This window comes from Vanacampus margaritifer, chromosome 8 (genome assembly GCF_051991255.1).
Source record: "Vanacampus margaritifer isolate UIUO_Vmar chromosome 8, RoL_Vmar_1.0, whole genome shotgun sequence".
NCBI classification, from domain to species: Eukaryota; Metazoa; Chordata; class Actinopteri; order Syngnathiformes; family Syngnathidae; genus Vanacampus; species Vanacampus margaritifer.
The window spans coordinates 68,446-90,919 of record NC_135439.1 but is presented as its reverse complement, the minus strand read 5'-3'; the positions used below and the strand labels follow the sequence as shown (position 1 = coordinate 90,919).

The following is a 22,474-nucleotide window of genomic DNA, read 5'->3' as shown; positions in this document are numbered from 1 at the left end:
TGGCATTTTGGTGTTCTTGACTTGAGTGCATTTCTGTAAAGATACTTTTGACTTGAGTACGTTTGAGAGGCTCCAGGTGGCGGAGTGGAACCGTCACTTGCCTGTGATGCCGGTCGGCGTGGGTTTACTTCCCCATGTGTGTATGTGTGCGTGAGTGCAAAAACAACATTTGAGAGCAAGTATCTGTACTTTTTACTCCACTACTTTTCTAATTGCGTTTACCTTCTTTCCCGTTTTGGGAAATATTTTTCATTTTAGATGAATAAAATCGTTCTTCGCCACATGAGCTTTTTTTCTTGACGTACTTGACGGAGCAAGTCTTGTGTGTGGGAAGCAACAAGGTGTCCATCCTGGCGTTTCCAATCTCGCCTCTGCTGGCCTCCAAAATTCAACTGCTTGCGTTCAAAAACTCGCTGTCAAATAATGAAAACATAACATTTTCAACTTTTCAACTGCCATCTTGTTTACTGTTTGCAAGAAATTCATTTCATGCAAGTCCCTTCTTTGCATGTTTTCCACTGACATCATTTCACCATTTGCTTGAACAAGTAGGAATGAATTTGACTTGAAGTACATTTCCAATCGAGCATTGTTGTACTTTTGCTTCAGGTGATTTTCCCACAAATACTTTCACTCAAGTACATTTTTGCACCATTTTTGCTTAAAACAAACAAAAAAAGTGATCACTTGATCCAGCACCAAAAGAGTGTCAAAGTGATGATGGAGCAAATGAAAACGTTGTATGGCTTGACTTTGCCACATCCAATATGGCCGCAGCATAGCCAAGTTGCGCTCTACGTGTCCGTTCAACGGAACAAGTAAGCCGTGTTGTGGGAGAATGATCACAATTGCCGGTCTTGGCATCAGATGGAGGTCTGGCGACAGGTTTTGCCTTGGCATGAATCGCTACCCGAGAAGCCATCGCAGTTTCAAAATGGTCGCCGACCCATCGAGCGTGGCCATCGCGCGCACGAGACCGCCACACCGTGTGGCGTTCTCGTGCGGCGCTTTGCCAAGGCGTCGTCCTCCCACTTTTCCTCCTGTCAACCGGCTCAACAATTAGCATGAAATTCTTAACGAGCGGCGCAAAAGTCATCCAGAGGGCGAGGGGCTCCTGGCTGTGCAGTGTGCACCCCCGCACCCCCCCAAACCCCTCGGCCCGTCGTAGCCTCGCCGAACTCTGACCTCCTCAAAGACTCAGGCAATTTCCACGGTAATAAAGTGTTTCCACGGCAACCGGACCACCGACGGCCCGCCTGGAGTCCAACACACCGAAACGTCTTCAACTCCGACGATCTGGTTGCGAGGGTCCGATCCCGCCGTCGGTCTCAAGGGTCGGTCCTGGTCCGGACGGAATAATGAGGCGCTGGTGCGGCTTTTACAGGACTTTGAAAAGCTTGCGATGCGGCTTGAAGGAAAGGATAAATGTGGCGGCGAACACAATGACGGCGAGGGGGGTGTGGGGGTGTGCGGGAGACATCCAGGGGGGGTGAGGAGCAGGCAGGGGTGCAGAGGAGTCGGAGAGTGCCCCGATGTAAAATAGTTAAAAGCTTATTAGAGGCTCTTTCAGGCTTTTGCTGCTTTGGACTTTGTTTGGGGGACACCCTGAGCTCCTTTCAAGTGATTGTGAAGGGGCCCATTGAGGGAGGGGGGTGGGGGTGGTGTGTGTGTGTGTGTGTGGGGGGGGGGTCGCTCTCAAAGCCCCTTTAGAAGCCGGCCAACTCCCCACAGGCGCATGCCCTTTAGCTCCGTTACTGATTCACCGCAAACACCCCCTTCTGTTGCCTTTGTCCACCTGACCTTGCCAGGACCACGAGCGGGACCAGGACCGAGACCAGGACCAAGAATGAGACCAGGAACCAGCACCAGAATCTCAACTTGAATGGAGACATTTTGAAAAAATGTCCACTTGCGCACGTGAGCGTGCACGTCGGGGTTAGGTGGGGCCGGTCTGAATGGGGCGGGCCCCAGGCCTGATCCCTTCTCCCTTTTCTTTCTCTTTCTTTGGGGACACCCCCCTGCCCCCCCCCCCTTCCACCCCCACCCTCCATTCACATAAAGGGGTGAACAAAATTCCAAGTGGGTCTATTGGTGTCGTACTTAGATTAATTAGAGGCTCCTTTGGAGGCCATTCAGACCCCCTCTCAAACGGGGGTCCCGCTCTAAACTTCTCCCAACCATTTGCATTTGTTTGTGTGCTGGGGGGGGCCGGCAAAATATTCTTTTAATGGCTTTTTCACGACGTTCCGCTTTTTACTTCTTTCTTTTAATGGCTTTTTCACGACGTTCCGCTTTTTAGGCCACTTTTTCTGCCGCCTTTCAACAAGACAAGCGAGCGCCGCGGCAACCACGCCGCACTTTGCTCGCGTGCGTGCGTGTCTTGATTGGAACATTCCCTCACCAGCTCTTCATGATAAAGATGAGGAGGATGAGGAGGATTGTGTGGTGGCGTAAAGGACCTTGTGTGACCTTTAACCTGAAACGGGGAGGGGGGGGGGGGATCACAATTATCAATGCGAAAATCACAACACACACACACACACACACACACACAGGTGCAGCAGGAACAGCAACATGAAGCTGCTCTCAGGTCAGTTTGTTTAATGATAAAAGTGTGCACCACCTGCTCTTGTGTGTGTGTGTGTGTGTGCATGTGTGTGTTTGCGCGTGTGTGTGTGTTGAAGTGCACAAAAGCAAATGTAAGACAAAATATTTGCTGATTGAAATGTGGTTTTCAGTCTGTTTGGTTTCTTTGAGGCAGCGCAGTGCAGCAGTGGACGTCAAAGTTGCCTCGCTTGCACCTTCCAATCTGTCAGTTTTGCACGTGCACATCATACATGTACATGTCATTTGCATACTTTTTAGTGTGCGATCGTGTGCATTTTTTTTGGTGATGCTCCTGTGGACTTGAATGCAGGGAAGCACGAGCAGTCACGTGACGTGACGTGACTTGACGTGATATCATGAGACAAGGCATGACGTGACGCATGAAATCTGAATTGGACCGTAAGAAATCTGAGAAGCAAGTCCAAGCCTTGTGGCAAATGGACGAGGAGGCAAAGCAAGAGGCAAGTGGCTGGAGGGATCCGATTGGTCGGCAGGAGGAACGGGCGGGGCTGACAACAACAGGCGGAGACCAAAATGTAAGCGGGAGACAAGAAATGAAAAAACGCCGACTAACCCCGAACCAAGTTCACATCACGTGATCACACACGCACAGACTTTTTGCCTGTCAGGAGCCGATGGGAGCTGCTCAGAGGTCACGGGGTAATGGGGCGGGGGTCAAAGGGAACGAGCATGACAAGCCCCCCCCCAACCAGTTCGTGTCACCTTGTTTGAAGACTTCCACGACATTGCTATTAGCATAGCGGCCATGACAGATCCAAAGACCGGTTGTGCAGGAATTTTTGACAACGGAATTGTCAGGAACGTCGTCCAAAGCAAATGTCGACTCGTGACGTGCCAGGTAGCAAATGTAGAAGCGGCCGTTCGACACCTCCTGATCAATTTTGACAAAAGTTGAGAATTTGCGTTGCAGAAAACACATTTGCTGTCTTTTGTCTTCAATATCTTGTTGACAAAATGCTTTTGATTTTGTATCTTTGCTTTGGAAGTTGTTGAGCAGCCTCAAAGGTCAAAGGTCAACCCAACAACTGGCAGCGGTCAATGCAGCTTTGACCTCTGACATCTTGTGAAGATCAGCTTTCGCTCTCATTCCATCCGCTCTCCTTTTCTCTTCTTCTTTCTTTAGCCCATTTTGATTTCTGACCCAAGAAGAGGAAATGACGACGACATTTAACCTTTCAAAAGAACAAAACATGTCAACGAGCGTCACTGACAAAAGTCAGAAGCGCACAAGCGCCATTTTCTTCAGCTGACACCCCAGAAAAAAAGTCCATCTTTTGACTTGAGGCAAAATGCAAACCTGAGAAAAGTACAGCAAAGTCCGCCACCGCCCAGCGAGTGACGCGGCCGATCCTGAGTGTGCAGAGGGCTTGACTTGGGTCAGACCGCGGCGGACCGCGTCGGACCCTCTCCACGTGGGGGGGTGGAGCTTGGATTTGATTCTGTTGGAGGCAACTTGTGTCTTCTGTTAAGCTTCGATTGTCACACACAAGATCTTAAGTCGTCCTTCAAAATGTCCTGGCGTCATTTTCCCGAGATGAAAGTCGTGCACGTGTCCAGACCCCGAGGGAGCAAAGCGGCCCCAAATGACGACGTGATGGACAATGCAGCACAAACATGAAGGGACGCTTGCACCAGATTTAGCCGACGTCCGGCGTGGGACGTCAACGCAAGTTTTCAGTCATCGGCCTCGTCTGCGTACGGACAGGAAGTGAAGCGGCCGAACACGCTCAAGACATGTTTATCTGATGATGGCCGACTTGAGGAAGCAGCCTCGGCCACACGCCGTCCAACTGCCTCGCCTCCTGACCTTCAAGAGTTCTGTCAGAACAGCGTACGCGTGTAGTAAACAACCCGTTCAAGTGCAAGGTATGCAACTCTGACGAGGTTTTGTCGAGACTTTCGGGATCAACATCAATTATGGCCACAAGGCCAACGCTGGGACACAAATCGTCGGAAGCGGGCGACTGGTTTGACTACACGCTATGCAGACAGAACGCACGTGTCATAAATCATACATGCGTGAATTAGTCTGTAATTGGCCTTCCTTGCAAGAAAATGGGGCGTAGCCCAGACCTGTAACTGGAGCCGCCTTCCGAGGCCTTCTAGGACCTTCCTTTGTTTTGCTTTTCCCATTTTTGCTTTTCTTGTGAGCAGATTATGTTGGAATGAGGCCAGGGGGCGGGGCCAACCTTCAGGTTGCCATGGCTACCTGAACAAGACCATGCAATTTCATCTTTTGTAACGGTACTGAAGGGGCGGGGCCACGCCACTGCTTCCGGCCTCCTCGTTTGCCCCCCCCGAGTCATGGACAAGCAAGTTCCCCAAACCGCCACCGGGAGATATGAAACCACTGGCAGCCATCTTACGTTGCCAACTTGCCACTGTGTACGCTTGCATGTATGAATTTCTCCACAGCATTTCCATGTCATTTTCTTGCACCAGCATGTGCGGCATGCAATTTTCACAAAAAGTCAGGGGACAAGCGCTGCATGGGTAAGAATGCCATTTTTTCATTTTCTCTCGTAAGGTATAAGTGCTACTGAAAGACCCGCCTTCATTATGTTGTTAGAAGCATCAAGAATCCAATGAAAGCAAAACGGCAAAACAAAAAAGGCGACACCCAACTCACCTCTGTCGGTCCCGATTCACAATCGTGAGATGATCTTGTCTGAATGGTGTAGACAGCAGAAAAAAGTTGCCAGGAATATGGCCACGTAAGATGGCTGCCCTCTGGCTTCAGCCGTGATTTAAAATCAAAGACTCAAGTGAAGCTCCTCACTTCACCTCATTGTGTGTGTGTGTGCACACGCGGGTTTATATCACATCATGGGGACCATTTTCTTACTATTATCACTATTGTCCTTGTGGGGACATTTTGGTGGTCCCCATGAGTCCAAACCTCTTTTTGAGAATCAAAACTTGGTTTTAGGGTTTAGGTTTAAATTGGGTTTTGGTTGGGGTTAGGGTAAGAGTCTAGGAAATGCATTATGTCAATGAGATGTCCCCACTAGAAATGTGTGTGTGTGTGTGTGTGTGTGTGTGTGTGTGAGAACCCAGACAGAGATGGGACGCATTTGGCTTTAGCCGCAGGTGCTTCGATTCAACAGGTAGAGATGATGTGTGTTTTTTATGTGGCTAAATCCAAAGTGTGGCAGGCTGCTGACAACCTGGATTCCCCAACCCTGACACACACGCACGCACGCACGCACGCACACACACGCCAGATGAATTGTGTAAGTGAGCGGTCTGGTGTGTCCCACGTCATGGCCCTCGCCCCTCCCTCTCTGGCCCTTTGGGGATCACGCGACTCGAGTTGAGTTTAAACGACGACGCACGCGCAGTAATGCGGAGCAAGCGTTTGTCCGTCCAGCCCGCCGTTGGCCCACAAGCGTCTCCATGTCAGAGGTTCGAAGCTCCACCTCTCCGACAAAAAGAAGAAGAAAACAAACAGCAAGACAAGACACCAATGCACATTTCAGAGTGGCCTTCAATTGTGGCCAGTCTGGCACACCTGTGCAATAATCATCAGCAGTGTAGCCCAGACTAAATCACCATTACGGTCTGACTACAAATATATATATAATTAATTGATGGTACTGTTAAATGTGTAATGCAGTTAAAGTGTTAAACTGTTTTGCCATTTATATCATAAATCGATTTTTTTATTTTAAAGTTCCTTTGTTCAAATTCAAGTTTGTTTCAAATTCAACCGTATAAGAAATTGCCTAGTTTCTTTTTCTTTCCACCACCTAACGTGTACCTGCCAATCTTTTATTTCCGTATTATCATTGGATGATGAATCTATGATGTCCAATTAGGTAGTGATGGGCGTGGTCATTATGGAACGTTTGAGAGAGCAACCATTAGTCATTTGCTAGTTCGCTCATTTGAGCTGAACAGTGAAGGACGAAAATGTGGTGAACCACAAGTCGATGCTCTTTCGTTTTTGGATTGTTTGAAGTGAGTACTTCATATTATTCATTTTCATTGTGCTCTGACAAAATGTTTGTGCAGACAATCTAAAATGCTAATTGCGGTTAGCGAGGTAGCATGCTAATGCTAAAGCTAGCGGAGTTCTAGTTTTGTCTTTTTACATCAAGTATGTAGGTTTGGACATATATTTAAAATTAAAGAGAGACTTTTGATGAACAGTGGACCAGGGAAGCTGACTTTGGACCCGCCTGCTGTGAATTTCAAGTCATCTCATGCTTCGGCTAGCCGGGTTCGTTCCCAAGGAAGTGCTTTCATCTTCTCAGCGCCAATCACGCGTCATCGGCTGCCTTGAAATATGGATTTGTGAGTACCATCCCAAACAAGGCACATTGCCATTTTTTAGGACTGTTTTGCAAGTGAAGGGACCATTTCTTTCTTTGATGATTATTATTTTTATTTTGTAACGTCACAACGCACCTGAGCAACATCAGGCCTGCAACGAGAACTGGATGGAAATTTTTGTAGGACGATATTTGAACTGTGGAACACTAAAACCACGATCATTTATTTGTTGTGTTTTAATAAATAATTTTACGATATACTTCAAGCTGTTTGCGATTGCATTTACTGTGTTTGTGTATTCTTTTTAAGTTGTACATTGACCTAAGTAAGATTTATAAGTTACTTTAATTATTCAAATTGGGTAAATAATATTGTGGTTAATAACTTCCCTGCTAAGTGACCAAAATCATAATGACGTCAAATTTAAGATTGTTCTATTATTGTATCTCCTCTTTCAAGTGCATTGAGTTAGTTGTAAAAGTACCCCGAGCGGGCTCATCGTACTACCAAACCCATTATTAGCACAGCTACATGAGATGGTTGTCACATCAGCATCTCCATGTGGGATGCTCAGCAACGCACATACGGGGTCGCTTAACGCAGCAGGTCCAAGTCGTTGAAATCCCCAACGAGTTTGGCTTTCGCCACATGCGCTTTGTTCGACTCAGACAGCCGGTTCGCCACTTGAGAAGACGCACCTGTGGCTAAAGCCAAACGGTGGCAGGCTTTGGACCACTTGGACCTGCTGGATTCCCCAACCCTGTTTGTCAACAACATTTGAGGCCTTTTGTGTAGGTCGATATTTTTTGAGTCCAGCTCACCAAAAATGGGAACCAAAACAAGAGTTGATATTTTTGTTCAGTGTATACAATTTTATGTGTGAGAGGCAAATGGATGGTCCAAATGTCAGCCTCTCACCAAAAAAGTCTTCTGGGATTTCTGCCGTCCTCCACGAGAGCAGACTGATTGATTACCTTGGTGACATTTCTTTTTCTTTGGTAATCGCTGATCAGCCACCAAAACACAACCGATGGCTCTGCAGAGTTCACAGGCCAAAGATGATGTGCTGAAATCCAGCGTCGTCCATCCATAATCAATAATCGATCGTCAGCGGTGATCTGTTGTGGCAAAAAACCCATCTGTGCTGTCTCGGCTTTCTTTTAGTGTGCCGACGGGACCCCGCGGCCCCCAAACACTGAGCTGGGAAGGGGGGGTCCCTCACCGCCCCCCATCCCGTCGGCCCTCAATTGTGTCTGTGCACGGCAAAGCAAAGCAAAGCACTCTTCTATAGCTTTTTGATTGCCTTTCAATCCCCTAACACACACACACACCGTTCTGCATGGCAGCTCTCGCTCTGTGTGTGTGTGTGGCTTAGTGAGGAGATTTAGTGAGGGGGGGACAGAGGTGATTTTTCAGGGGGAAGTAAAATGGGGCCAGATGGGGTTGATTGTTGCTTTCTACGCAAATTAAAGAGAGAGACATCTGCACAGAGATGGACGACAACATGCACGATAGTAACAAGTGTGTGTGTGTTCGTTTGTGTGTATGACCGACTAGAGCATGCAGACGTCCAGCCAGGTCCACATCGCAAAGGGTCGCGGGCGCGTGCGCGAGATGACACGTTTGGCAAAGTGAAGTCAAAGTTGAAGAAGAAAAAGAAGACGAGGACAATTCGCAGCTTCAGCAGAGGTCAGAGGTCAGCGCATACTAGAGCACAATGGAGGATTTCATGTGAGGAACCCCCCCCAACACACTTGCACAACAAGAGCCCTCGTGTGAAACTGCAAGGTCAACCTGAGGATTCTCTCAAACGCTGTCGACGGTTGTTTGTCCTCGTAAGAAGATCAAGTGGAACGCCAATCGTCATCATCGATTGTAGCGCATGATTGATCGGGGCCAATGTGGAATTGCAAGTGAATTGATGTCATGTTGGAATTGGATCGCATCGTCAACGGCGTACCGTGCAGGCACATACACACGCGCACAGCTGTTGCGTGTGCGCGTCACCTCAGGGCATTTAGACACTTAGCGGCAGACTTGAGTGGTTTCAGTTTACCTGTTGTGGGTCTGCTTTTCTCTAATTTGGGGGGGTCACATGAGGGCAAACATGTCATCAGTGCCAGGTGTCCTGTGACCTCGTACCTTGCGAGCCCGTTTCCGTGTGCCCTTGACTTCAACAAGCACCAAGCGGACAACAGGGAAGTTGTGAGGACACAAATGAAGCACAGCAAGTTTGCCAAATCAGCGCAATCGCCAGAAAAAGTCTGCCGCCAACACAAAGCAACTTCTTGCTGGGTGTGCTGCATTTGATTGGTTGGGTTGATGTTGTGCTTGCGCTGCCATCTGCTGCTCACTCTGACCACTACAGCCTGTCAAGGGAAAACAATTCAGCCTTCATTGAATTGATCACAACTACCGTTGCCACGACAACCAGAAAATCATTCGAGAGCTGAAGGACAACTTGTGGCGACATTCACAACTTTTATTACACAATTCCGCAACTGTGGCTACCGCCTTCATCCAAAACAGTGCACATGAAGTGTGTGTGTGCGCTCACAGGTCAGAGTGAACATTAACCAGCTCTGTTGAGAGAGTTTGGCCAGCTCTGTTTCAACAGGGTAACAAGATGGCGTCCATATGTCAGACTTGGCCAAACGCTCTCTAGCAATGGTGCTGACATTAACAGTGCAGCAATGCCTCCTGCAGGCCTCCTCCTGCCATCACAAGCAGATGATATTTGTCTGCTGTCAACCAAAGGCCTCTTCGTCCCGCTGCTCCTCCTCTTCCTCTTCCTCTTCCTCTTGCTGCGCTTCCCTGACAAAGGCAGAGGTCATTTCCTGTAGCAGGAGCTCTTGAGACGGCGTGCAGCCGGCCTGCGGACGCGACGGCAGCTGCGCGTCGGGGACGCCGAGAGAGGCTGGAAGCGGCCGGACCTCCGGCGCCACTCGGGGCTCCCGCGTGTCATCGTCTTCGCCGCCGCCGGCCAGGAAGCTGCTCTGCAGGGATTTCAGCACCTGCAGGCCAAAGTCGCCCACCTCCTCGTAGAGCGGCTCGGGCGACCCGGCACGCTCCTCCGCGCTGTCCTGATGGGCCTTCATAGGCTGCGGACGCAAGCACAGCAGTCAGAGTCCGACCGCTTTCAAGGGCGGACGCTGAGCGACGACGAGGAGAGACTCACAAAGTACATGGAGAGCGTCCTGCGGTCGTGAAGCTTCCTCTGTGGACAGGAAACATTTGCAGTCAAGAGCTTGAAAGCAGAGTCAAGGAGTTCAAAGTTGCATGTGGACTAGTTCAACGTCATCTGAACCAGTAACCAACGCAGAAGAACAAGTTGGTCAAGTTAAAGTTTTAAGTACCACTGATTGTCACACCCACCTAAGTGGGCCGAAATTCATTCTCCGCATTTGAGCCATCTGAGGGAGCGGTGAGCAGCAGCAGGGGCCGCACTCAGGAATCATTTGGTGATCTAACCCCCCTCCCCCAATTCCAATCCTTTTAATGCTGAGTGTCAAGCAATGGGTCCCATTTGTATAGTCTTTGGTATGACTCAGCCAGGGATTGAACCCACAACCTCCCAGTCTCAGGGCGGACACTCTACCACTAGGTCACTGAGCGGGTGACTTGTCGTGTGGCTGCGTGCGACTCAGCATCTTACGATCGAGTTGAAACCACCCATTGTCACATGGGCAAGCAGAGCCGGCCCCCATGTGGGTGGGCGTGGCCAAGGCATTCGGTAAATGGTTGGCGTGAGAAAATGCAGCCTTCTGCTCGTTCTGGTTCATAGAAGCGTCTAAGACAAAACGGCAGCCGCCATGTGTGCTGAAACATTGTCGTACTGATCAAGTTGTTTGTGCGTGCTAGACAAGATTCCAGTTCCCTTAAGAAAACACTCGCTTATGAAACGACATTTTGCTGGCAAATTTTCAAGTTTCCATTCTTCGTTGCGAACCTGGCATCAACCCAAATTCTGATTGCATGTGAGACTTGTCCAGGTTTTCACTGCCGGACTAACCCACGCTTGTTAATATTTGTGCTTTTCTTCTTGTGGTCTCACAACATGAATACACGGATTAGGGAAGTCAGGAGCGCCAAAGCACTTTGTTGTTTGTGTGTGATGGCGGGAAGGTGAATGCTTCATCCAAGATGATTCTGCAATGTTTTACATGCTTTGCTTCTTTTCAAATGTCCATTTTTCTGCTTTGAAAAGTCATGCAAACGATTGCCAAAGAAAAAGTGTACAACCCCTGAAAGGACACAAATTCCAAGCAGAGAATGGGATGAAAAAGCTCCAAGCGTGTGGACGACCTTCCAGAGGTCATTCTTGTCACATGGCAAGTCAGGCAGCTGCTTGGGCGCCATCTAGTGGCTCACTACAGTATAGTGGTCAATGATGTGTTGCATTTCTTTCCCTGCAAATTGTGTAAATGAATCAAGACAAGCTATTCAGCTGGGAGGGAGAAAAGAAAGAAAGAAAGAAGTGGGGAAAAATGGTGACACACATAAAACGCTAAATGTCAAAAATGATCCGGGGGGGGGGGGGGGGGGACCGCAGCGCTCGCTTACTAGAGTCTGATTGGCCGATAGCATGCCGTGGTTGCTGTCGTCTCCTCGGATGGGCACCAGCGGCATCGTGCCAAACTTCTGCTTGGCGATATCGGACGACGAGTGACGGCGGAGGACGGGCGGACCAGGCTCGTCGTTCTGCCCAACGCACGTGCGACAGAGGTCAGAAGTGGGAGCGGCATCCCGTTGTCACGGGAACAGAAGTGGCTAACACTGACCTGAGCTTTGAGGAAACTGCTCACCCAGTCCCACAAGTCGGCCTCGCTGGAGCAACACAGGAACCTGCGCCAACACGTACACGTCCACATATTCATCAGCCGCTAATCGTCCCACGCTAAACATGCGCTTGTGGCACTTACAGCTGATGTTTGTGTGACATCACGGTGAAGCCCCACCTATCAGCGCAATCGCACGTTAGCCAAGATTAGCGCAAAGACAACAGCGGTGTGTGTGTGCGCGTGGTGGTCACCTTGTTGGCGCTTTGAGTTTTCTGCGGACCCCCACGTAGACCTTCATGGTCTTCAGCGACCACTCCTTCTCCGCTTTGAAACTCTGACGGCCAAAACCAAGCAGCAACACGTTGTGTCTCATTCAAAAGACCCTCAGTCACAGTCGTCCCCGTCACTACCTTCTTGTCTTTGAGCAACAGTAGTTTGTTGTTCTTGATCTGGAAGCTTCTCTCTTGGAACTTGTTTCCCTGAAGCAGTTTGGGGGGCTCCTCGCGACACCTCAGGACGCCGACCTTCATCCGGTCACTCTTGTAGGCTAAAGGTCACACACCCGGATCATTGCCATGCTCCTTTCACGTGTGCGTGCGTGTGTTGAAGTGCGCTTGACCTACAAGTAAGGATGTCGATGCCGTCACGTTTAGGGACCCTCTTCACCACAAGGTAGGCGGAGCTGGGGTCGGCCATCTTGCACCATTGCAGCGCCTGCTCCAGAACTTTCTCTTTGGGATGCAATGGCCGCTCTGTGGATGCACAAAGCAAACGCCTAAGACGTGTGCGCGGGCATGTATGTTGGTGCGTTGCGGTGGGCGCACCTAGCTGTCCGTCCTCGATGACTTCAAATGTCATCCACACATCTTTGTTACCAGGAGGGACGTTCCTCATATAGAGAACCTGATTGGTCAGCTCCTCAGCACCCATACTGGGCGACACCTTTGGGGGGCAAAGAAGGGCTGAAGACTGTTACCATGGTGACAAGAGCAGCAGCTGTGTGTGTGTGCGTGCACGCGCAGAATGTGTTACTTTAAGGGTGACGCAGCTGTCCGGCGTCTTCACCTCCAGGTAGACCTCGATGATCAGATCTCCCGCCTGAGACAACTGATCACACACAACCGGCACATTGACTCCTCCCACTTCAAGACTGACTCCACTAACCCTGATAAGCAATTGGTGCGAGTTACTTGAGTGTCCTTCCAAGACGTGATGAGACTAATCTCCAACTCCATTTGATTCTGATGCTCCTCGTCGATCTGGCAGGGAAATAGCACGAGTACAATCAGTTGGACGCTTTGAAAGCGGACTCACAACGTCTTTCTCACATCAAAAACATCCAAGTAGTTGTCGATGAGATCTTCCACGATCTTCACTTCATGTTGTCCTTTGCCGTCCGTTTGGAAGAGGCTGGGTGCGAAGAGCAGCGAAAGGTTCTTGGTGCACATCTGGTTGAGGTCGGCACATTTCTGGACTCTGACAGGAGCAATCAGTCATGATCAGGTGACACCCACAGGATGCCATGCCGGGCCGACCACAACTCACCGATAGAGGTGGCTGACCAGCGCAGCCAGAGTCAACCTGTTGACTCGTGGAAGCGTTCGAATGATCTCCTTGTAGCGGTCTAACCTGGAACCTTTCACTTGGATTCCTGAAGGGCGAACAGCGGAGAATTGTTTGCCAGCGCTGGCATTTCAGCCCACGCGCACCGACCGGGTCAGGAAGTCGACTCACTAGCGGCCTCCTGCCACAGCGGGTGCAGGTCGGCCATGAAGACGGGGTCATCGATCTCCCTGAAGAAGCGCTTGAGGACGTCCGTCACATCCTCGATGAAGTGGTCTCCGATGCGCAGTTTGACGTTGCGAGCGTCCGTCCGGAAGTGCTCCATGAGCAGTTTGATTCGAGACTTGGCTCCGTTCTTGCGATAGATCCCCTCGTGGCCCAGACCTGCGGACCTCCACGCGACCGTTGGAGATGTTTGGAGGAGAGACCCGAGAGCCGCCAGCGTACTCACCGTACTGCGTGATGAAGGCGATGCAGCTGTCCACAATTATGGGGATGTCGTTCCGGCTCAGCTGCTGCTCCCGCAGGGCGTTTCCCTTCCCGCCGCCGGCCCGCTGGATGTCCGAGTACCACAAGCGGAAGTCGGTGCGGCCCACGCCCTGCAGGTGGAACGTCCTGACGCAACGGCAACGTGAGACCCTTGACAACAGCTGAAAGAGAACCAGCTCAAGCCAAGGACCACTCACCTCCCCTTCTCCACCAAAACCAGAATTTCTTTCTTCTCCTGGTTCTGGCTTTCCGAAGCGACACCTTCAGAACAAACAGTCAGTCGGACAGAAGCCGGATGTGGCCTCCGCAAGCCTTTCCTCGACTTGACACTGACTCAGCTCCTGCAGACGCTTCAGGTTGACGATGTCTTCTGCGGCGCCGTCGTTTTGCGGACAGATGAAGAGGTTGGACTTCTGCAGGACAAAGTAGGCCTCCTTCCACTGCTGGGGGTCCAACATGGCTCTGTACCGCAGGCGGCCAACGCGCTCAAACCTCCGGGTCAGCAGGCAGTGACAGCTGAGCGGCGTCGCGGCCTGAGGAGCAAACACGACCCGGCGGCTCGGTCTTCAGCTCGCTTTAAGAACACTGGTGAGCTGAACATGGTGATTGGACCGAAACAATGAGATGCAGCGTGACCCGGTCAAGAAAAGCATCAAACCTTCCCGATGGCACTGGTCCAGGTGTGCAAAACCTCAGCTGATTCCACACCGAACTGATAGATTTTGTCCGTGCTCAAGTACAACTCAAAGGTGTAGCGGAACCTAAGCGGGAAAAAGGCTCAGATGATTGCCGGTTTCGCTCCTATGCGAGGCGGTGCCGAGTGTCACACACGTCACCTGTCCACAAAGCCGTTGTTGTTGGACGTTTCGGGTCGGCTGACTCCCAAACACAGCACGTCCTTCAGGCTTATCTCCATGCACGTCTCTGCCGATCGCTCCGACTGGTAGAAGAGAAGCGACTGATCCACTGAGCACCAGAACTTCTGGAAGTCTGCTGCGGTTCAGAGGACAGGAGCTGAAGCAAACAAATGGCCGCAAAGGAACACGTTGTGTAAGACGACAACCTTCTCGAGATCGGCGGGACAGTGTCCCCCTGCTGGCGCAATTAGCCCTGAAGAGGAAGCCCGAATGAAGGACCGTCTTCATGATCTCATCGTAGACGCCGGCATCTGCAGGAGCAGACCACAGAAAATTCCACCGTCCGTATTCTTATTATTGCTTGGGCGAGTCGGGCAGCCAATTCTTGCTGGCTCGGGCCGAGAGGAGGGCGACACCTCAGCCTGGCCGGCAGACGATCAAAAGAAACATACAAACACCACCTTGGAACAACCAAAAGCTGAACGTTGCCACAGGCCAGATTTACACCCTGGTCCAAACATTTGACTGCTGATGCTGCCCACCACTGAAATATTTTGCAGTCATTCTATCTGGTTATAAAGTCACGACGGAAAGAGCGGCGGTTCTGACCCGAGGCTGGGTAGCGGTCCAGAAGCTCTCTGCTTGCTTGTTGTTGCCCGTGAGCGGTGGCGGTCAGGTGATTGGATTTGGCCTCAGCGAAGATATGAGTGACAGTTTTGAGGAGTGTGTGTTCAGAGACGGCAGAGCACAAGACCTGAAGGTGTCAAACACCGACATGCACTTCAAACAAAGCGTTGCGCTTCCAGGATGCGAGTTTGCTCTTCGTAGCTTGTGATGATCACAACTTGCTCTCATCACGTGCACCTTGAGTAGTTGCTCCTGGCTGCTGAAAGCGGGATGGTCCAGTCGGAAGCGGCCTTCTCGGTATTTCTGACCGATGAACTCCCGCCGCTGACTCGGCGACGCGTCACAATCCAGCTCGTCCGACTGGGACAAGCGGGCCGCCCAGAACTCGTTAGCACGGTCGTTGCCCAGCATGATGAAGAGCTGCCACGTGAACACAAACGCAAATAAAGAGCAATTAAAGCTCATCACCTGTGCGGGGTTTTTAGGTCTCACCTGCACGATCTGATTGCTCCACACGCTGGTGTCCAGTTTTAGACTCTGGACTTTGGAAACCATAGTGCCCAGACCTCTGTGCTGACCTGCACGGACCAATTGAATGACATCATGAGCAAAGTCAACAATGCTAGCATGCAGGCAGCTAATGCGGGCGTACCGGCGCAGTTCTTGCAGATGACCACACACAAGTTGATGGAAGCCCAGTCGGGGTTGACGGCCCGGCAGTCGGCACATGTGCGGTTGGAGCGGTTGGACCAGATCTTCTCGGCCACCTCGTAATCCGACAGGGTCTCGGCGATGGCCTCCTGCAGCGCCTCCATCCAGTCCCGCTTCTCCGGGTCAGAGTCGGCCGTGAAGCTGGAGAGGCGTACTGACCATGAGAGGTCGCCGTGGCAACAGAACGCAAAGGTGACAAATACGTGCAGTGGCACCTGAAGGTTCTGTAGGGAGTGATGAGCTCAAAACTCTTGTGTTTGCCATCTCGGATGGTGGCACCGCGGGCCTCGATCACCGTGATGCCGATCCCGGTTCGAAAACACTGAGCGAGAGAGCGAGAACTAGAGAGATATCACACATCACACACGTACGCTAGGAAAGCAACGGCAAATTGCGTGGGGAAACGTATTGGGAACCATATTGAGGTTCGGTGCGGCCCGGGTGTAAACGAGCAGCGTAACGCGGTGTGAGGCATTGGCGTCACCTGCTGGCTTTTGTGGAGCCAAATCTGCTCCGTGTTGATGGCCACGTAAACTTTGGACTTGGTTCCTTTCAGCTCCAGGAAGCCGTGTTTCTGACAGTGAGGCCCGGGACCTAACCAGCGCCGCCCAAACACCTGCTGGTCTCCCACGTGGTCCTGCAGCGTGGACACCCAACGCCGCCTCAGCGCTGGCACACGCATCAATGTCAGCAATCAATCACTTTTCTTGTGTGTGTGTGTGTGTGTGTGTGTGTGTGTGTGTGTACCTTCATTATCAGCCTTAAAAACAAAGATCCGCTGACTGGTCACTATTTCAAATTTGTTGTCTTTGGAGGGGCGGGCCATCTGGATGGCAGCCAATGGGACAACTCCTTTAGGGTACGCGTCCTGCAAGTGAGACCAAGATGACGATGATGACGATGATGACGATGAAGATGGTGACGCAGTCCTCATGGACTCAAACCGTACCTTTTCGTTTCCAAAATACATGAGATTTTTTCCGTCAAACTTGACAAAGCGCTTCTGGAAAACGTAGTTCCTAGAATCAAGTGCAAATTCGGCATCATCAAGAAAGCACAACAAATTTGTAGGAAGAGGAAACACACACCCAGTCAAGAAGGAAGAGGACGAAGACGAGGACGAGGACACACAGGACAGCAGCAAAATGATGACGCGCACACCAAGAGTGTGTGCTGAACTTTCGAGTCTAAGGCGCATACACACACACACACACACACACACGTGCTCAACATCCCCCGCTGCATAAGTCACTTGTCGTGAGCAGGTAGCGAAATGAAACGCACCCCTGTGGCGAGAGTTTGTCCAGCCATCCGCTGATGATGGGCGTGGCCCTGTCGTTAAGGGAGGTGTAGCTGGCGTACGGCGAGATGGTCTGGTCCTCGTCGCCATCCGGAGGCCGCAGGGAGCTGCAAGCGGGAGAATTAAGGCACACTCGGACCTGCACGCTGTCACGCATCCTCAAGGTCCGGACACGCCGAGCTGATGCTCATGCGGCCGACCGGCACGTCAGGGCCGTGAATGTGACGGTGGACAACAACTCCGCCCCGACGGCAAGTACGTAGCTTCTGCGCATGCGTGACAAGTTAAGACTTTTTATTTTTTTTACCTGCTAAAAAATAGTGACCACTCCCGGGTGTTATGCTAACTGCCTACGAGCTCTGTGTGTGTGTGTGTGTGTGTGTGTGTGTGTGTATATATATATATATATATATATATATATATATATATATATATATATATATATAAAATCATCTGTATGTATACCGAATAGTTTCTAGAGTAGTCTGCTCGTGAGATGGGGGGAGCAAGATGGCCGCCCTGTGACTTCAATGGCTTGCACGGTTGTGTATGGGCTATCCAGTCATATATTCAGATCAGTAGAGTAGAAAGACTGCCCGACGGCGGCTTGGCGTGGAGACCTTAAGGGGTCACGTGACACCTTCTCGTCGCTTGATTTACCCATGATCCTCAGCGGATTCCCCTTCCCGCCTCTTCGTGTCCCCGTCTCGTCTGGCGTCAATCTGAGTGCAAAAACAAACAAAGCAAAAACCGCTTGTGGATGCTGCCGTCAAAATGGCGGTGCGGCGTTCTCACCTCTGTGGTGAGCGTGCTGACTCCGCCTCTTTGGAAAAGGCTTTCACAGTAGGGACTGATGACCTCGTCAAGGTCGAGGGGGTCATCTGTGAACACAAGCATGGAGCTGCAGCGTCAACATGATGACGTCACATGACCTGCGCGAGGGGCGTGGCCACACTCACCTCTAGCTGATCCTGACGAGTTGTTGCTCGAAGCGCCGCCACTGCCACCAGGATGCAAAGGGAATCAATAATGACCATCACATCCATAAGCTTGATTTATTGACTGACTGATGGCTTGTCCAAACCTGTTTCTCTGGTTCCTGTCGGCTGCTTGTCGAGGAGGCGTTGGAGGGGCGGACGCCGCAGTGCCCCAATAGATGTCATTGGAGATCATCTCCATCCTGCCGGACCACTGCAGGGACCCGGACATCCTGCCATCGTCGTGGCAACCAGAAGACCAAGGTGACGGTTGGTCAAAGTGCGCTTGTACGGCAGAAGAAGGCAACGGAACATGACGGGCGACCCTCGGGGGGATGGGCGGCAAGGAAACGTCCGAGCTGTTGACGGGCACCGCCTCGTCCCCCCGGCCGGGCATCTGCGTCGAGCTGATGCCGTCTAAAAGCGGGAAGCAAACGCACTCCTGGGAAAGCCTCCTGTGCAGTGACGGAACCATGTCAGGCGCGGGGGGGTGGAAGTGAACCGGCGCGGTGCGGCGCCGGTTGAAAACGGTTCTGGGTTTGGGAACCGGCTTCAGCATGACGGCCAGGTCTGGAGCCGAACTGTTCCTCAACACTTCCAAGCCGCAGGAAGTTGGCGGCGACGAAGATGACGGCAGGTCCGTTACCGAATGGCGACGTTCAGCCGCCGCTCTCTGATTGGCCGTCTGAGCTAGCCGCCTCTGGACGTGCGACAGAAGTCTCAGGATCCGTTTGCGATGTCCGGTGGCCGTGATTCCCAGGCTGACCAGTGCGTCTTGATCCAAGTGGAGCACGTCGGCGGCCAATAGGAGGCCAGCCCTCTGGAAGGAAGCGTGGTACCTGAGCAGAACCAGACGACGACTGCCTGAAGGATTGCGCAACAGCACCTGCGTTGGGATCCGCGGTGAGTGACCTCTAACCTCTCCAGGTGGATGGCGGCCAGAAGCGTTTCCACCGCCGTGTTAGCTTCCAGCGTCCCCATGACGACCATTGCTAGCGCCATCTCCTGACGCCATTATGGCGCCATTACCAGTCACGCTGACCCATCGGCCACCAGAACCTTTTTCAGCTCCACGGGAAAAAACAACAAAAACCATCAATCTTACATCAGTGGTGCACCATTTTTCATACGCACGAATGTCGCGTGTTGCCGAAGGGGATGGGAGGAGGCGATTTTGGCCTCGTCGCCACGCTTCCGTAGGAAATGAACTGAGAGCGAGCGACGTCGCCTCCCGAGAGCCCATTACATGTTACACAGGAAGTGTGGAAGCCACCGCAACTTCTCGCTAACTTGTTAGCGTAGCAGCAAGTGATGAAAACGTGTGCGTGGCTTCTAAACCCGCCATGTTTGCTTGATTGCAATGGACGATGACTTCATGCAGACTCGCACAAAATAGCTATTGTTGCAGGCACGCACAAGCGAGGTGTTGTCAGTCCGCATGTGTGTCGAGCTGACGAGGACGGGGGGGGGGGGGGGCACCATCCCAGACAAAAGGAGTTCTGTTCTGTTCTCTCCCTTTGGTGTCCGTTGCGTCCCGAGCGAGCGGACGGCAGCCACGGGACCATCCGAGCCTCGTTTGTTCCTCACGCTCACGTTTTACCACCGGCCAAACACGTTGCCGTGGCGACGCCTGACAAACACCGCTGCTGGCAGCACAACAGGTCACATGACTCGGCAGGACGTCAACACACGCAAACTTGTGTGTGCGCGTGTTGCGTGACTGGCCGAGTGGACATCCGGTTGTTGTCAAAACTTGATGAAGACGCCGGAAGATTTCCGTCCACAAGGCCAAATTTGCAGGAGGCGTATTCCTGCAAAAAGGGGCGTGGCCATGGCTTCCAATTGGAACCGGTGTTTCAGCTCGCCGCAGGAAGCACAAGCTGTCACATGAGCGCCGCTGAAGTCACGTGATGGAACGTAGCGGACAGCGTTTTCAAATTTGATCAAGGTGTGTGTTGCCTCACTGGCGATGACGTCACCCCTCACGATGATGCGATGGACGTCATGTGAGTTGTCGCGCACGCAGCCCGCGGGAAGGAAGCGCCCAGAGGAAAAACGCCTTCAACAGGAAGTGGCCATCACATCACAACAGGAAGTTCTCAACGGGAACATGACGCCTTGCAACATCCTCCTACTTGTGTGTGTGTGTTTCAATGACGATGGCCTGCAAGGAATTCTGGGACGTCCTAAAAGAAGACCAGAAGGAAGCAAACACCTTCTTTTCCTTCACCAACACACACACATACACACTTGTCTTTGTATCATCGTGGGGACATCTCATTGACATAATGCATTTCCTAGCCCCTCCTCTTAACCCCAACCATCAAAAATGATTGCCTTCCCCCATTTCTTACCCTAACCTCAACCATAGCCCAACTCAAACCTCAAGTCTAAAATCAAGTCTTGACCCTCAAAAAGAGGTCTGAACTTGTGGGGACCACCAAAATGTCCCTACAATTTCAAGTCGGTCCCCACAATGGTAGTTAAACCTGGAAAAACACGTGTATGGGCCACACAATGTAGCAAAGACAAAGGCACACTTTTGTACAAAACGCTTGAAATGAGAAAGGACGAGTAGCGATAGCAGGTATCAGCCTCATTTCAAAGTATCGGGTACTTGTGAAGTCTGCTGAAAGCAGCCACTGATACAAAGGCAAAAAAGAATGCGGCATGGATGAAGTGGCCAGTAGCTAACGTTGCACCGTGGACTTTTGAGCATGTCCATCTGATGCACATGATGCTTCCTCATAGTGCAGAGGTCGCGGGTTCAAATCCCAACTCCGGCCTTCCTGTGTGGAGTTCTCCAGTTTCCTCCAGCATTCCAAAAAACATCCACGCTGGCTGGAAGACTCTCAATTGTTTGTGAGTGTGAAAGCTTGTTTGTCTGTTTGTGCTCTGCGATTGGCTAGCGACCAGTTTAGGGCGTCGCCCGCCTCCGGGATAGGCCCCAGCATGCCCGCCACTTACCAAAAAAAGGATGGCTGAGCAGCCAGCAAACCACAAGTCGTCCAGTAACAAAAATAATAATACAAATAATAAAGAAGACGGTCAATCACTTGTCATTCCACATTTGAAGCATGATGTTCCATCCAGGTTGTCCATACGCAACATCTTATTTCAACTTTTTGTTTACAAACATTTATTTCATTTTTGGCTTTTTTTTTTTTTTTACTTCTAAATTCAAGCTTTTTTTTTTTTATCCAAATGTTAAAGTATTTTTTGGGACTGTAATTGAATGTTGGCGGTGCCACGATGAGCGCTCCCGTTAGGTGTTTGTTTGACTTTGATGTTGGTCGCTTGCCTGCTGCTCCACAACAAGAGAACGTCGAGTAATCGCTCGGTCCAACTTCGGTCCAAAACATGCGCTACTTCAGAATTTCAGCACACTTTGGGCACCGGGAAGGATGTGAAAACCTGGACACGCGGACTTGAACTGCTTTCTGCACGACAGGAGCTCTGGGTTTCAATTTTCAGACTTCAGAATCAATCAAAAAAAGGAAAGAAAAAGGAGCAGAACCAGTCCGAGCAGGAAAAGCAGCGCAACAAGCAGAAGCGGTCAGATCAGCACAACTACTAAAACCAGTACAAGCAGACAGGCCAGCAAAACCAGGAGTAAAAGTCAACCTGTCAAACAGGTCCTCAGCAAACGGCGTGTGCGTTCGTTTCCGGAGCAAAACAGAACCGGACCGGACCGCGACTCCAACAACCTGACCCGGAGAGGACACTCACTTGACCCGTGCTCCAGTTCCTCCTCCTCTTTTTCCCCGATTTGGTCGGGTTGGCCCGACTGGCTACGCACGTAGTCCAGAACCAGAACCAGAACCAGATCCACAGCCACTCGGGTGGTTCTGGAACTTGTGAGCGCTGAGCGTGTTCTGTTGAGTCGCGGACGTACAACACGCCCGTCGCTCAGCTGCGGGAGAGTCAGCACGTCAATGCACACGACTTCCGGGTCTCGGTATTTCAAAATAAAAGTGAAAAGAAGCGCTGACTTCCCGTTGGAGACTGACACAACAACGTTCGAATATCCAAATCAAACAAATCATCTGCTAGGATTAATCACAGCACGTGTGCCCTTCAAAGACACAAAGCAGCATAAAAAACAAATATTGTGTAAAAGTTGCACACATATTTTTCACAGGAATGAAGAGATTACTCATTAATCATGATTAAATATGTATTTTGTATTGAATGTCATTATAAACATTAAATAATTATTATATTGTGACATTATTTAAATGATACTTTTACAATATTTTTTGATAT

The 22,474-nt window shown here is 51.0% G+C and overlaps 1 protein-coding gene and 1 long non-coding RNA gene across 9 annotated transcripts; one reads left to right on the top strand and one right to left on the bottom strand.

Moving 5' to 3' along the window:
* Window positions 1-6,457: 6,457 nt before the first annotated feature.
* Window positions 6,458-7,162, top strand: LOC144056493 (uncharacterized). The gene is made up of 2 exons (XR_013295074.1): window positions 6,458-6,588; window positions 6,781-7,162. It is a non-coding gene; the product is annotated as an uncharacterized LOC144056493 (long non-coding RNA).
* Window positions 7,163-9,364: 2,202 nt separating this feature from the next.
* On the bottom strand, window positions 9,365-22,145 carry arap3 (ArfGAP with RhoGAP domain, ankyrin repeat and PH domain 3). 8 transcript variants are annotated; one of them, XM_077573360.1, is made up of 36 exons: window positions 21,938-22,144; window positions 19,128-19,276; window positions 18,316-19,047; window positions 18,191-18,231; window positions 18,027-18,112; window positions 17,892-17,953; window positions 17,216-17,338; window positions 17,020-17,118; window positions 16,881-16,950; window positions 16,679-16,799; window positions 16,416-16,600; window positions 16,147-16,253; window positions 15,873-16,072; window positions 15,713-15,798; window positions 15,458-15,640; window positions 15,203-15,347; window positions 14,800-14,904; window positions 14,573-14,729; window positions 14,395-14,497; window positions 14,071-14,269; window positions 13,934-13,997; window positions 13,699-13,862; window positions 13,419-13,631; window positions 13,230-13,335; window positions 13,013-13,160; window positions 12,875-12,943; window positions 12,717-12,791; window positions 12,509-12,626; window positions 12,308-12,436; window positions 12,095-12,231; window positions 11,936-12,018; window positions 11,826-11,861; window positions 11,685-11,748; window positions 11,467-11,604; window positions 10,082-10,120; window positions 9,365-10,004 (listed from the first exon to the last, which is right to left on the bottom strand). In XM_077573360.1, exons 2-36 carry the CDS (start codon window positions 19,208-19,210, stop codon window positions 9,651-9,653), a joined length of 4,824 nt encoding a protein of 1,607 aa, XP_077429486.1. In that variant the 5' UTR covers window positions 19,211-19,276; window positions 21,938-22,144; the 3' UTR covers window positions 9,365-9,650. The 8 variants fall into 8 exon arrangements, with proteins under 8 accessions (XP_077429486.1, XP_077429484.1, XP_077429482.1 ...); XM_077573358.1 differs by having other exon boundaries at window positions 16,881-17,118; window positions 21,833-22,144; XM_077573356.1 differs by having other exon boundaries at window positions 16,881-17,118.
* Between the last annotated feature and the right edge of the window lie 329 nt (window positions 22,146-22,474).